Here is a 13,678-nt window from a genome sequence, read left to right as displayed (position 1 = left end):
GGCAGGCCTTTTGCATCCTTTCGGCATGAAAGCGACAAGGACTTTACCAAAGAACGTTCATACCCTTTCCGTGAAAGGAGAGAAGGGGAGAGACTGGCTGAGGGAGATGGATGGAGGGCAGAAAATACCCTTGGAAAGGAGAGTTGCTAGCAGGCAGGACCAGGCAGGAAGGGGGACCCAGAGCCAGTGGGGAGGATGCTGGGGGTGGGGCAGGGCTGCAGGGTGGTGTGCCTGCTCGGAGGGTGGGGCCCCTCTGCCAGCCCCCTCCTGCTGCTGCCAGCCCAGGCACACCCTGGGTCCCCTCTGGGCCCTGACGAGTCCTGGGAAGACCAGTGAGGTGATGGAAAGGGCAGGTTTCCCTCATTTAAGCACCAGGTCCTGAGGCCTGCCAGGTGCCAGGCCTTGCAACCAGAGCTGCCCTGGTGGGAGTCCGGCAGCCAATTGGGGTGCAGAGGTGGGCATGTCTGGGAGGGGGCACACAGGCACTGGGGATATGTGGGCACCTTGCCCTGCGTGGAGGTGGTGTGTGTGTCACCATGTCACTACATCCATGCATTCATTTGCTCATTCATTCAAGTCATCAAATGCACCTTTTGCAAGGCCTCCCAGGCTGCCGGGAGAGCCAAGCACAGACACACAATCATCCCAGGGTAACTCACGCTGCAGGGGGAGCTGCACAGCGGCTGTGGGCATTCAGAGCAGGGAGGGCAGAGAGGGCACCTGCCCTGTGCCCTGCTGGAGCAGCCACCCTGGCCAAGGAGCTGGGGAAGATGGGACCCAGGTCTGCAGAAGGGCTGAGAGGGGGTGAGGAGGTGAAGACCAGGCCCTGCTGCCATTCCACACAGCTGTCCCCAACCCTGCCCCTGTGGGAGCTGAAACTGCATGGAAGGTCCCCCAGGGGCCCATCTAATAAACTCGATGAAGAGGACTGTGGCTCTGGTTCCCACACCCTGAACCCAACCTCTCCCCGAGGCCTGCACTTGCTGCCTCCTGGGGAGCTGGGGACCCCAGTGGGGGGCCCTGTCCTTCCAGCCGTCAAGACAAGGTGTCTGGGCCCCAGCCCGTCCTCAGACCCAGGAGGCCAGGCTGTCACCCTCCTCCCTCAGACCAGGGGTCCAGGCCCCCAGCCCTCCTCCCTCAGACCCAGGCCCCCAGCCCTTCTCCCCCAGACCCAGGGGTCCAGGCCCTCTTCCCTCAGTCCCAGGGGTCCAGGCCCCAGGCCCCTCCCTCAGACCCAGCCCCCCAGCCCCATCCCTCAGACCCCGGGGGTCCAGGCCCCCTTCCCTCAGACCCAGGCCCCCAGTCCCCTCCCCTCAGACCCAGCCCCCCAGCCGCCTCCCTCAGACAGAAGCGGGAGATCCCTGCCAAGCCCTCCCTGGGACCCAGAAGCCTAGGCGTCTGGTCCCCTTTGGGCCCAACAGTTGAGGTTCCAACCAGCCTGGCCTGCTCTGGCGAGAAGTCCAGGTTCCCGTCCCTGCCCCCTCCCCGCCCCGCCACCCGGGAGGGGGGACCCTCGGCTCCAGCGCTTGCCACTTAAGGAAATGAAAGTCCGTCCGGACTCCAGCCGGGTCAGGCCCCGGCCCCCGGCCCCTCCTCCCCGGGCGGCCTCCCTCCTCCACCGGTGTCCCCTTAAAATACCCGGGGTCCCTATGGCAACAGGCGCCGGGCGACAGGTGCGGGTGTTATTTACGGGTCGAGCCCGAAATAGCCGCGAGGCTGGGGTGGGCCGATGGGGGCGAGGCTGCGGCGAGCGCCGCGGCGGGTGCGGGCCGAGCCGGCGGCGGCGTGCGGAACCGACGGCCCGGGGGCCTCGCGGAGCTGGGGGCGCCGCGGCGCCGAGGCAGGAGAGCGAGAGGGGGCCCCGCCCAGGACCGGGGGGGTGGGAGGCCTGCGGGAGGCGCCGGGCCTGGAGCCGAGCCTGGAGCCGTCCCGGCCGGGCGGGCCCTGGGAGCCCGGGGGGAGGGGAGCCCAGCCGTCCGGAGGGACGCAGAGTCCCTCCCGGGTCCCAGCTGTCCTTTGCCTCATTTCCTGAGCCGCAGCGCGGACCACAGTCCCCCGAGCCCCCGGGGGGACCTGGGGTCCCCGTCCTGAGCCCTGGGGAGCCCTCCGGGCCCTCCTCTGGACCCCGCTGTGCCACTGCCCCAGTGCAGACCTCTGAAGTCGCTGAGTGGCCAGGGACACCCCCATCCTTTTCCATTATTCCCGCAGGTCCCAGCCCCCGGGGCGCGGGGCGCTCTGCTGCCGCGTCTGTGAATTTGGGGGCTCCTGCTGCCTCTCTGAGACCCAGGAGGAGTTCCGACCATGCTTTCTGAGCTTCCCTGGGGACCCCAGCTCTTCTTTTGAACCCCAGAGGGACCCAGCTCTGCCCTCTCGGGACTCTGAGCCCTAGAGAAGGCACGGTGTCTCCTTTCAAACACACAGAGGACCTCAGCAGCCTTTCTTGGGTACCCCAAACTCTGAACCTTAGTGGGGTTCTCAGATCCCTGTCCTGGGGACACCCAGTTTCCCTTTGGTGGGGACCCCAGAGCAGCTCTGCAGAGCGCCAGCCGGCAGGCCCCCCTCCTGGGTACCCAGCTTCTAGCTCTGGGCCCGGGGAGACCTTGCTTTCCCTGGGTCCCATCTTATTTGCTGAGTTTCTGTGGGGACCCCAGGCCCCCTTCTGAGCCTCAGAGGGCTTCCTGTCTGGGGGCCTCGCTTTTCTCTCCTAAGCCTCAGAGGCGAGCCGGACTCCCGTTTGAGGTCCCAGGGAGGGTTCACATCCTCAGGGTTCACATCCTCCGTTTTCACAAATCCCGTGGACGCTGAGCCCCCACGCCCTCAGGACCCCGGCGCCCCCCTCCCTGCTCCTGTCCGGCCCGGGACCCCTCCCCGGCTCTGCCTCCCGTGCACCTGCTCCCAGCCGCCGCAAAGATGATGATGTGGTCCAACTTCTTCATGCAAGAGGAGGACCGGCGGCGCGGGGCCGCGGGCCGGCGGCGGGCTCGCGGGCAGCGCAGGTCCGGGCTGACGCCGGAGCGCGAGGGCAATGTCAAGCTGGGGCTGCTGCTGACGGCCGTGGGCGCCACGCTGGCCGTGTTGGCCGTGGGCACCGAGTTCTGGGTGGAACTCAACACCTACAAGGCCAACGGCAGCGCCATCTGCGACGCTGCCCATCTGGGGCTCTGGAAGATGTGCACCAAGAGGCTGTGGCAGGCCGACGTGCCCGCGGGCAGAGAGACGTGCGGCCCAGCGGAGCTGCCTGGAGGTAAGCGCGCCCCGCCGGGCCTGCCCCGCAGACCGCGGAGGGTGGGGTGGGGGCGTGGAGGAAACCGCGCCCGGAGTCAGCCTGAGCCCCCGGAGAGCCCCTACCCTCAGAAGGGCCCGCACCCGCGTCCACCTGTGCTCCCCAGCAACCTTGGCCCCGGGCACAAACGGTGCACAGTCTGCACCCGCAGACTCGCTGTGCTCCCAGACCAGCCTCTGCTTCCAGACCTGCCTCTGCCCCAGACCAGCCTCTGCCCCAGACCTACTTGTACCCCCAGACCTGCCTCTGCCCCAGACCAGCCTCTGCCCCAGACCTGCCTGTACCCCCAGACCTGCCTCTGCCCCAGACCAGCCTGTACCCCCAGACTCGCTGTGCTCCCAGACCAGCCTCTGCCTCCTGACCTGCCTGTACCCCCCGACCTGCCTCTGCCCCAGACCAGCCTCTGCCCCCAGACCTGCCTGTACCCCCAGACCTGCCTGTACCCCCAGACTCGCTGTGCTCCCAGAGCAACCTCTGCCTCCTGACCTGCCTGTACCCCCAGACCAGCCTCTGTCCCGAGACCTGCCTCTGTCCCAGACCAGCCTCTGTCCCGAGACCTGCCTCTGTCCCAGACCAGCCTCTGCCCCGAGACCTGCCTCTGCCCCAGACCAGCCTCTGCCCCAGACCTGCCTCTGCCCTCAGGCCAGCCTGTATCCCCGGACCTGCCTGTGACTCCAGACACAGCTGGTGCCCTCAGACCACTTGTGTCCTCCAGAAATGGCCGCACCCACTGAGAGAGCTCCTGCCCCTTGAGGGCTCCTGGGTTCCTGGGGCGGCCTTGCCTGTCCCACACGGGAGACAGACTGCACGCTGTCCTGTGGTCCCTGGGGAGACAGGTGGCTTTGATGCCCACCCCAGAGTAGGGTCTGTGCGTGTTGCCACCTACTGATTCCGCCAAACCGAGCTCTCACCAAACCCCTTCCAACATCCCGGGCAGGCCTCGTGCTTCCCCAAGTTTGCTGCGTTTCCCATCCCTCTCACCTCTGAGTGCCCAGACCCCACCCTCCAGCCCTTCTCATCTCCTCTCACGGACACCCCTCCTACACACACCTTCCCCGGAGTGGCTCCCTTACCCCAAGCTCTGCCAGGGAGCTACCCAATTCTCTCACTCCCCCTGATGGGACATGCCATGCCCTTTGCTTATACCAGTGGGACATCCTAAACCCCATGGGAACGGGAATGGGATCTTGCTGCACCTCTACTGACCCAAGGAAACTATCTGACATCCCTCAGGGCCATCCTTCAGGACATCATCTGCTCCATCAGCCATATGAGATTACCCCACTCTTTACTCTCCAAAGGGTGTCCTATGAGCTCAGTACCCCTCAAAGATGTCCTATCCCTGGACTCCAGATAGGATATCTTATATCCATAGGGTCCTAAGTAGGATGTCCCAAGCCCTTGGGAGCAACCTGAGATGCCAAACTCCCCTTGTTGTCTGAGGTGTCCACCTACCCAGCACCCAGATTAAACACGTCACTTCTGCAAATTGGCTAATTCTCACTCCTTGGAGCCTCAAGCAGGAAGTTGCCAAACTTCTGCAAAATGGGGTGCCCTGGTAATAAAAACATTAGATGCTTATCTAACACCCGGCTCTGTTCTAAGTAGTCCACGTGCATTAACTCATTAACCCACATAGCAATCCTGTGAGTAATTATTACCATCTCCTTTCTGCAGAAGAGAAAAACAAGAAGCAATAGATGTAAGTGGAGCCGTCTATGCACCCAGGCTGGTCATATGGGCTTTGAATCCTGGTTGTTTCTGTTCTTAATAACTACATTATACTTCATCTCACTAGTAGTCCATAAAGATGTCCCAAAGGTCCTCGGGGCACTGGAGGGGGTGTCCCAACCCACCTTACTGCTCGGGATGGAGTCTCTCACATCCCTTAATGTCCCGCGATTGGTCAGAAAGACTTCAACCTCTCTACAGGACCATCACCATCAACCCACAATCCCCCAAGCCCCCCCAGAGGACTGCTCACAATAACTTTTATTATCTCAGCAACACCCCACACACCCCACTGTCCTTTAAGGGGCATCCCATATTTCCCTTGGCGGCAAGAGGGGTCACCATATCCAACTCCTTTCCAAATGGGACGTGCCGTCTCCTCTGGAGTCAGAGACAAAATGTCCTAAGTCATTTGTAGCCCCAACAGGATGCCAGACACCCCACATGCTCTTAGAAAGATGCACTTCACCTGCCTACTCTCTAGATGGGACTTCCCTTTTCCACTGTCAGCGAAGACCACGTTTCCCCCACTGACTGCTACAAATAGTGTCCCCTTTCCTATTTCTTCTACCCCTCTTCCTCTCTACCTCTCTGGTCCCTGTTAATGTCTCAGTTTCCCCATCTGGAGAAGGAGAAAGTTGGACTAGGTGAATTCTGTGGGAATTTCTGGCTTTAAAATGCAGTCTAGAAAATGCCTTTTTTTTTTAAGTTTGGGGTTTCCTGGACCTCAAGTACACACATTTGGATGAATCACTGACTTTGGTTTATATCACAAAATCACTAACAGACTTTGTGAGATCCCTCTTGTGCTTTATCTTAATATTCTTTTTCTTCACTCCTTCCTAACTTCTCTCTTTAATGTGTTTGATAGGCACTCATGGATACGTACTTTAACTTACTTTATATCTGTGTTTTAATTTATGTAAATGATATCTCGCTACAGATTTTTTCCTGTTTTTTTTTCTCCTCAGTACTGCTTCCAAACCTCTCCGTGATGCTTTCTAGTTTGTAACTACACTGTGCTGCAGAGATTTGCACACGGAACATCCATCACATTTACTTCATTCCCCCAGAGATGGACACCTAGGTTGATGCCAACTCTCTGTTATTCTAATAGTGCTGCAGTGAACATCCACACATCCCTTCCTGCGTGTGGTTTTTGCCTGATGTACACTCAGAAATGAAATTGTTGAGTTATAGGATATAAACATCCTTCATTTCATAAAGTATGTCAGAGTGCTTTTCAGACAGCCCAGTACCAGCTTACACTCACAGCTGTTGCCCCTTATCCTTCCAGTGCTTGATATTGTATTTGTAACCTAAATGATCTGAAGGGGCACCTCCCCGCTGATTTAAGTTGCCTTTCTGTGATCCCTGGTGAGTTGGAGCATCTCTTCATGTACTTGTGAGTCATCCAGGTTTCATCTTCTGTGAATTGACTATTCATATCCTTTGCTCATTTTTCAATTGGGTTACCTCTCTTTTTGTGGATCTGCAGGAGCTCTTTGTGTATTTAGGTGGCAGTCTTTTCCGAGATGAGAATCTCTTTTGAGTCTGCTAGCCTTCTGTTGTCTGTGTCTTGGGTCCTTTGTGGAATAAAGTGATTATCCAATGTCTAATCGCACTTGACTGCCAACAAACCCATGTGATAGAGCCAAGAAAGAGACTGCTGTCTCATGTCATAGAGGAAGATTTAGAGGCCCCAGCGATGTCAACAGCCCACTGAGCCACAGATCTGGACCTCAGGTCTCTGTATTAGAAGCCCAGCTCCTGGAGAGCTGTGTGGCAGCAGGTGGCTTGTATTTCTCTCCTCTGTACATCAGGGATGCTAATGTCACGTTTTTAGGCTGCTGTGAGTTGGGTTAAACGTCCAGTCTTGAGCTTACACCAAGGACCTGCATGTCATCACCTCCCCTTTTCTCTCTCCTGCTCCCACAGAAGCAAACTGCACCTATTTTAAATTCTTCACCACGGGGGAGAATGCACACATCTTCCAGAGAACCACAAAGAAAGGTGAGACCTTTTCACCCCATGGTGGGGTGGTGGGGAGGAGGTGCTGACCATGCCCGGGGACCTCTTGACAGCATTGTCTTCTTCTTTGCTTTGTGCCTGGGGGGGGGGTGCGAGGGGCTCAGCTCCTGTGTCCCAGGGAGGTCGCATCTCTGGGAGGGAGGTGGTTCTCCCCTGCGCCCCATGCTCCTACCCCAGGTCCGCCTTTGCCATATGCTGTGCAACTTTGGTGAGTTAAAACCCTCTCTTGTGGGCAGCATTTTAACATCTGTACACCTGCCACATGCTGAGCGCGGCCCTAGGCATTGCATCGATAAGAATTCCAGTCCTTGTCGTGACCCTGTAGCACAAGGGCCTTATCTTCATCTTCCAGATGAGAAGATGGAAGTCCATAAATGGTTACATTCATTTTTCCCAGGAAATGGCAGAGGCAGAGGCAGGATTTAAAACCCGAACAATTCAGACTCTAAACCAGTCCTCTCCTACCGTCTTCTGTGAAAATGGCAGCGTTCTCTGTGCCCACCAAGACGGTAGCCACAGGGGCCATGTGGCCGCTGAACACTGAGAATGTGGCTGATGCAACTGAGGAACTGAGTTTTGAATTTTAATTTAAAGCCACTTAAAATTTAAAGACCACATGTGGTAGTGGCCACTGTGCTGGCCAGTGCACAGCTCTTAAGACTTCACCCTTTCCTTTCAGTACCTCGATAGCCCCGCCAGTGAGAGAATTGTGAGCATGTCATGAATCTGGTCTTTGTAAGGATTTAATGAGATGATGCAATTGAAACACACAGGTAGTGCCAGGCACGCAGTAGGTCCTCATGCACAGTGGTTCTCACTCCTCTCTTGTCTTCGTCCTAAGTGAGCTCTGACAACTCACTGCCCTCCTTCAGGATAGTAAAGTAATCGTAGTGCACATGTGTGGAAAACTGCTGTGGGCCGACCCTGCCCCGGGCACTTTACATATGTGATTTCTAATCCTCACGACAGCCAATCAAGGAGAGATTTCGGTCCTGGTTTTCTAGAGGCGGAAACAGGCTCAGAGAGCTTCAGTGACTTTACCAGAATCTTCCAGCAGGAAGTGGCTGGGGAGAATTCCGACTCGGATCATTCTGCCTTCTCTGTCATCTCCCACACACCCATTCCTCAGTTTTCTCACCTGTAAACAAGCAGCGACCACATCATAAAATAATCAGTAGCCCCCATCTCCCTCAAATCCTGGCTCTGTCCCCACCTTGCTCTGTGCCCTCAGGCAAATGACTGACCCTCTCTGGATTTTAGTTCCTTCAGTAGTGTAAGTAGAATATTGGGCTGGACGACCTTCCACTTGCAACTTCTTCTCCAGTCCTGAATCTTCCACCTTCCTGACTCCGGCACTGCCTACATCCTGTGTACTCTGCTTCTGTCCCCTCCCCGTCCTCATAGAGGTGAATATGGCGGCTGCTGTGATGGCACTTCTGGCCTTGGCGGTCATGGCCCTGGGGTGCCTTTCTGTCATCATGGTGCTCAGCAAAGGTGCAGAGTTCCTCCTCCGAGTTGGAGCCTTCTGCTTTGGCCTCGCAGGTGAGGTTGAGAGCCTGGAGACAGGGCACTGCATGCTGGGAGGTCAGAATTGCAAGCACTGTTGTATGCTGGGAGGTTGGACTTCCAAGCACTGTTGCATGCTGGGAGGTTGGACTTCCAAGCACTGTTGCATGCTGGGAGGTAGGTTCTCTAAGCATTGCTGCATGCTGGGAGGTAGGCTAAGCACTGTTGCATGCTGGGAGGTTGGGTCTCCAAGCACTGTTGCATGCTGGGAGGTGGGTTCTCTAAGCATTGCTGCATGCTGGGAGGTTGGGGCTCCAAGCACTGTTGCATGCTGGGAGTTGGGGGAAGCCCAAGGACTATAGTAGGCTCACAGATGGGAGAATTCTGAGACCTGTTGTTGCCTGAGGTTTGGAGGGTCTCCAAACACTGTTTTAGATTTAGACCCAGGATTTCCAAGGATTGTTGCATGCTAGGAGGCGGTATCTTCAAGCTCAGCTGCATGCTGGGAGGTACCCCCAAGCACAATAGAATGCTGGAAATTTAGGCTCTAGAAGGGCTCTAGAAGTCTCAAAGATCAGAGAATTCTAAGCCCTGTTGGCTGGGAATGGGGTGAGGGTGTCTTCAGATATTTTTGATATTTGAACCTGGGATTCCCAGGCACTGTTGCTTGCTGGGAGGTTGGGGGAGGTCTCTAAGCACCACTGCATGCTGGGAGCACAAGGGTTGTAGTGGGTTCAAATATGAGAGGGTTCTGAGCACTGTTGCTGCCTGGGAATTGGAAGGGCTCCAAGCACTCCCTTAGATTGGCCCTGGGCTCTGCAAGGACTGTGGCATTCTCGGAGTTGAGGGTCCAAAAGAATGCCACATCTTGTGAAATATAGTCCTCATTGGTGGCTAGAAAGGTTATTCATTTACATAAGCTTCATTTATTTATCATTTGTATTAGCTGAGCACATACTATGGTCCCAGCACTGTGCTAAGGGCTAGAGATATAAGATTAATAAGACAGACACTGTGTCTGCCCTCATGGACTCTAGATTCTGGCAAAGACAATAACCAATAATCACACATGTCATAATTCAACCATAATTGTGAAGGGAGTTATGATAAAGCATTATGAGTAGCACTTTGGGGGAGGTGTTCAGAGGAACTCCCTGCAACATGACATCTAAGCTGGTAGTTGAAGAATGAAAAGGAATTGCCCGAAGAAGGGTGGTGATGGTGGTGATGGTCATATTGGTGATGCTGGTGATAATAGTGGTGGTGGCAATATTAGTGATGTTATGGTGGTGACCGGGATGGTAATGGTGTGATGGTGGTGATAGAGCATCATGTGTGAAGGCTGCAAAAGACTTGGCAAGTTTGAGGAAGAGAATGAAGATGGGAGCATAACGCAGGGTAAAGCTTGCACAAGTGGCCATGAGAACCTTACTGAACAAGTGAGGGAGGCCCAGTGCAGACTCCAGGCTGCATTCTCCAGGCCCTTGATTAAAAATCACGGGGGAAGTAGAGTGCAGGGAGGAAGGAGAGTCAAGGATTGAGGCTGGGACTAGACTTCAGGGTCTGAGAGGGGAGGCAGCCAGGACCCATGGCTTGTGGATGACTGTCACATGCTCCTACATGATCTGACCCCTGCCCACCTCTGCATTTCCATTGCCCGCCCTCTCCCCACCTACTTCCTGGCTCCAACCACACTGACCTTTCTTTTCTTCAAACACACTACATTCCATTCTACCACAGGGCCTTTGCACCAGCTGTTCCTCCTGCTTGAAAAGGCCATTGCCTAGTTTTGGGCATGGCTGGCTTCTTTTCATCCTTGGGCCTCAGCTCAGATGGCTTTTCCTGATGACACCACTTAAAGTCCCTGCTCCATCCCTGGATATCACCCCACTTCCCAATGCCTGGCTTGTATCTCCTCCCTGGTGTGCTTCACTCTCTGAAATTATTTTGTTTTCTCATGTGTTTACTTTGGAGATTACAATCTGGCCACCCACAGGCCAGTGGTGGCCCATAAATGCACTTTGTTTGGCAGGCAGTGTATAAGGATTTCTCTGAGCCAATATTTAAAGGAGGGGTGAATTCCCATAAAAATAATAATCGTTAAAAAAATTCTAGCTCTTCTTGAAAAATCAGAAGATCTGGCAAATTCAGTCCCCATGTCTGATGGGCAGCAGATGGCTGGAGCTGAGTTTTAATTACTCTTTGTTATTGTTCCCACCACACTTAAGCTGCTTTATTCACATTACACTTTCTCGTCACCTCCTGCGGGCATTTGAGTTTTGCATGCTTCGGCTTATTTGTTCACCAGTTATGTCCTCCAAGTAGAAGATAAGCTTCATGAGGTCAGGGGCTTTGTCTGCCTCATGTTTTGTTTTTTCCTTCTTCTTCTTTTTTTATTTTAAATCAAGTTGCATTTCAACTTGACTCGATTGCCTTTCTTCCCGTCTTGTGATCCACCTTCTCTTGTTCCCCGGCTCCACGAGGCTATGCTTGCCGAGTGCAAACTGTATACATTCGGGGTTTACAACTGGACGCTGCCATTGCAAAACTATCACCACAATCAAGCTAAATAACATCTTGCTCACCTCCTGGGGTTTCCATTTTGTCTCGCAGAGAGCACACGCGCCATCCTTTCCTCTGTCAGCACGTGCAAGCACATAATACAGCACCATTAACTATCGCCACCGTGCTGGACACACGGTCCCCAGGATTCATTCATCCCATGTAATCGAGTCTCTGTGCCCACCGACCAGCATTCCCCAGCCTCCCCTCCCCTGCCACCACCCTCCTCTGTGCTTCTACGGGTGTAGATGGTGCAGACTGTAGATCCCGCCAGCACCCTTCAGAAAAACCTCGATGGAGTCTTCAGTCGACTCTTGTGCTCTTGATTCCTTTTTCCCCCTTTTTTAAAGTGGGAAAATACTCCTAACATAAAATTTACTGTTTAACCATTTTGATGTGTCCAGTTCTGTGGCCTGAAGTACATTCACACTGTTGTATAACCATCACATCTCCACCGACAGAACTTTGTCGTCTTCCCAACGGAAACTCTGCCCCATGAGGCACCGACTCCCCCTGCCCTGGCCCCTTGGCCCCTGGCGCCACCTCTGTCCTCTCTGCCTCTATCATCTGTGCTGTGTCCCTTTTCAAGCCCAGCTCCCAAAGGTGTACCTGCTGTCTATTGGGTGTTTAGGAAGCAGCTGTTGAATGGATGGGCCGGAGAGTGCTGGGGGGTCCCCCACGTTTCTTGTCTGAGCAAGCATGAGACGGGGTGCTTTCTGGGGGACGCTTGGACCCATGTCGGGGTGCCCAGGGGCCTGAGCGCCATGTCTGTCCTCTCCCCACAGGCCTGCTGCTCCTGGTCAGCCTGGAGGTGTTCCGGCATTCCGTGAGAGCCCTGCTGCAGAGGGTCGGCCCTGAGCCACCCCCAGCCCCGGCCCTGGCCTACGAGTACTCCTGGTCTGTGGGCTGTGGCTTGGGGGCCAGCCTGGTCCTGCTGCTGGCTGGCGGCTGCTTTCTGCTGCTCACCCTGCCTCCCTGGCCCTGGGGCTCACTCTGTCCCAAGCAGGGGCACAGGGCTGCCTAGAGCCACCGTTGTGCTTTCTCCTGGCTCCTTCTAGATGCTTCTCTTTCCGTGGTCCTCCTCAGAACCGTTTGCCCCACGTCCTGGAGAAGCTGTGTGCTCCCTGACATGGGGCACACGTTGTTTGCACAAACCTGCCTCTCACGGCCTCGGCTGTAAATACATTTTTCTGGGTGGCTGAATTTGGGATGCTTGGGGTGGGATGGGGAGAGGTTTTTGCAAACGAGGGTCCCCAGGGAAGGATGGCGGGGACCTGATGGGGTAACCAGGGAGTGGGGTGGGGGTGAGGTCAGGGTTCTTGGGAGGGTGTTGGACCTATTCGTGTCCCAGGATTTACTCACTGGTGGGAGAGACTTCTGGTGAAAGCGAACCTTGGGGAAACGGGGAGCGGGGAGGGCCAGAGCTCTGGGTCTGACCCGCTGTCGTCTGGCCTGTGGGATTAAAGGTTTGGAAACTTGATTTGATTTGGAGTCTGTTTGTGACCCGACTGCACGTTCTGGGGTAGAGCAAAGTGACCCCTCATGCTGTCCAGAACCCCACTGCATGCTGCCTACCAGCCCCAGAGCCATGTGCCAAGGGGCCCACACAGAGTGACCAAAAACAGGGTCGTCCTGAGTCTAACTATGTCCCTCCCAAAATTATGTGTTGGGGTCCCAGCCTCCAGGACCTCAGAAAATGACCCTATTTGGAGAGAGGGTCTGTGTCTACTAATTAAGTGAAAATTCATGGTGTGGGCCCAAATGCAGTATGACCCGTGTCGTTATAAGAGAGACCAGGACACAGAGAGACAGGCATGGAGGGAAGATGGGGTGGAGAGATGCTGGGAGAGAGTAGGTAGTTGTCCATAAGGCAAGGGCAGAGGCCAGAAGGAGCCCTCCCTCCCGGCCTCAGGAGGCGCCGGCCCTGCCCACACCTGGGTCTCGGCCTCCAGTCCCCCAGCCCCGGACACCATCCATTCTGCTGTTTCAGCCCCCTGGGTCTGCGGGGCTCTGTGTGGCACGCCTGGTAAACTGGCCCAGATTCCAGTGCCCGGATGGGTGCTGCTATGCCAGCCCGACAAGGTGGACGTGCCTCCGGAAGTGGGGGTCAGAGGGCAGCTGGACCAGCCCCAGGGGCAGCGAGGACTCCGCGGGTGAGGATGCACACCTGAGCGGGGACTCCGATGAGGACTTGGGCGGCGGCCAGGAGAGCCCTAGAGAGCTGCTCCGTGGCCAGAGCACGTCTGTCCTGGGGGCCGAGTGTGGGGAGAGGCTGGGGCGCCGCAGCCCCCGTGATGGGGAGCGGGGCTGGAGCAGGGGCTGGGGGGCCTCGGGCAGAGCACCCGCTGGTCCCTGGGGCAAACCCGTGCGCCCCTCGGACCCAGAGCTGCCACTGCTTGTTCAGCTCTCAGAGGCCAAAGCCCTGGCAACATTTAAAAATATTTAAAATACTGACTGTGTGCTGGCTTAGGAGCACAGATGTATTCAAATTCTGAGCCTGACTCTCTTAAACATGCTTATATTTAATGTATAATTGAAATAAATATAATCACATTCATAAAATAA

The 13,678-nt window shown here is 55.8% G+C and overlaps 1 protein-coding gene across 1 annotated transcript; it reads left to right on the top strand.

The window, feature by feature from the left end:
* The first annotated feature begins 2,910 nt into the window (after positions 1–2,910).
* Positions 2,911–12,598, top strand: CACNG6 (calcium voltage-gated channel auxiliary subunit gamma 6). Its single transcript, XM_036880974.2, has 4 exons — positions 2,911–3,244; positions 6,953–7,027; positions 8,450–8,587; positions 11,899–12,598. Exons 1-4 carry the CDS (start codon positions 2,911–2,913, stop codon positions 12,135–12,137), a joined length of 786 nt encoding a protein of 261 aa, XP_036736869.2. The 3' UTR covers positions 12,138–12,598.
* The last annotated feature ends 1,080 nt before the right edge of the window (positions 12,599–13,678 follow it).

This window comes from Manis pentadactyla (genome assembly GCF_030020395.1).
Source record: "Manis pentadactyla isolate mManPen7 chromosome 15 unlocalized genomic scaffold, mManPen7.hap1 SUPER_15_unloc_1, whole genome shotgun sequence".
NCBI lineage: Eukaryota > Metazoa > Chordata > Mammalia > Pholidota > Manidae > Manis > Manis pentadactyla.
Note: the sequence above shows the minus strand (reverse complement) of the source record. Positions and strands in the feature narration are given on the sequence as shown.

What these genes read in the sequence shown, in the direction of transcription:
- CACNG6 (XM_036880974.2), top strand. Translation starts at nt 2,911, where the DNA reads ATGATGATGTGGTCCAACTTCTTCATGCAAGAGGAGGACCGGCGGCGC. An exon ending in CCAGAGAACCACAAAGAAAG is followed by an intron (nt 7,028 to 8,449) that starts GTGAGACCTTTT and finishes CCGTCCTCATAG; the next exon opens with AGGTGAATATGGCGGCTGCT. An exon ending in CTTCTGCTTTGGCCTCGCAG is followed by an intron (nt 8,588 to 11,898) that starts GTGAGGTTGAGA and finishes CTCTCCCCACAG; the next exon opens with GCCTGCTGCTCCTGGTCAGC.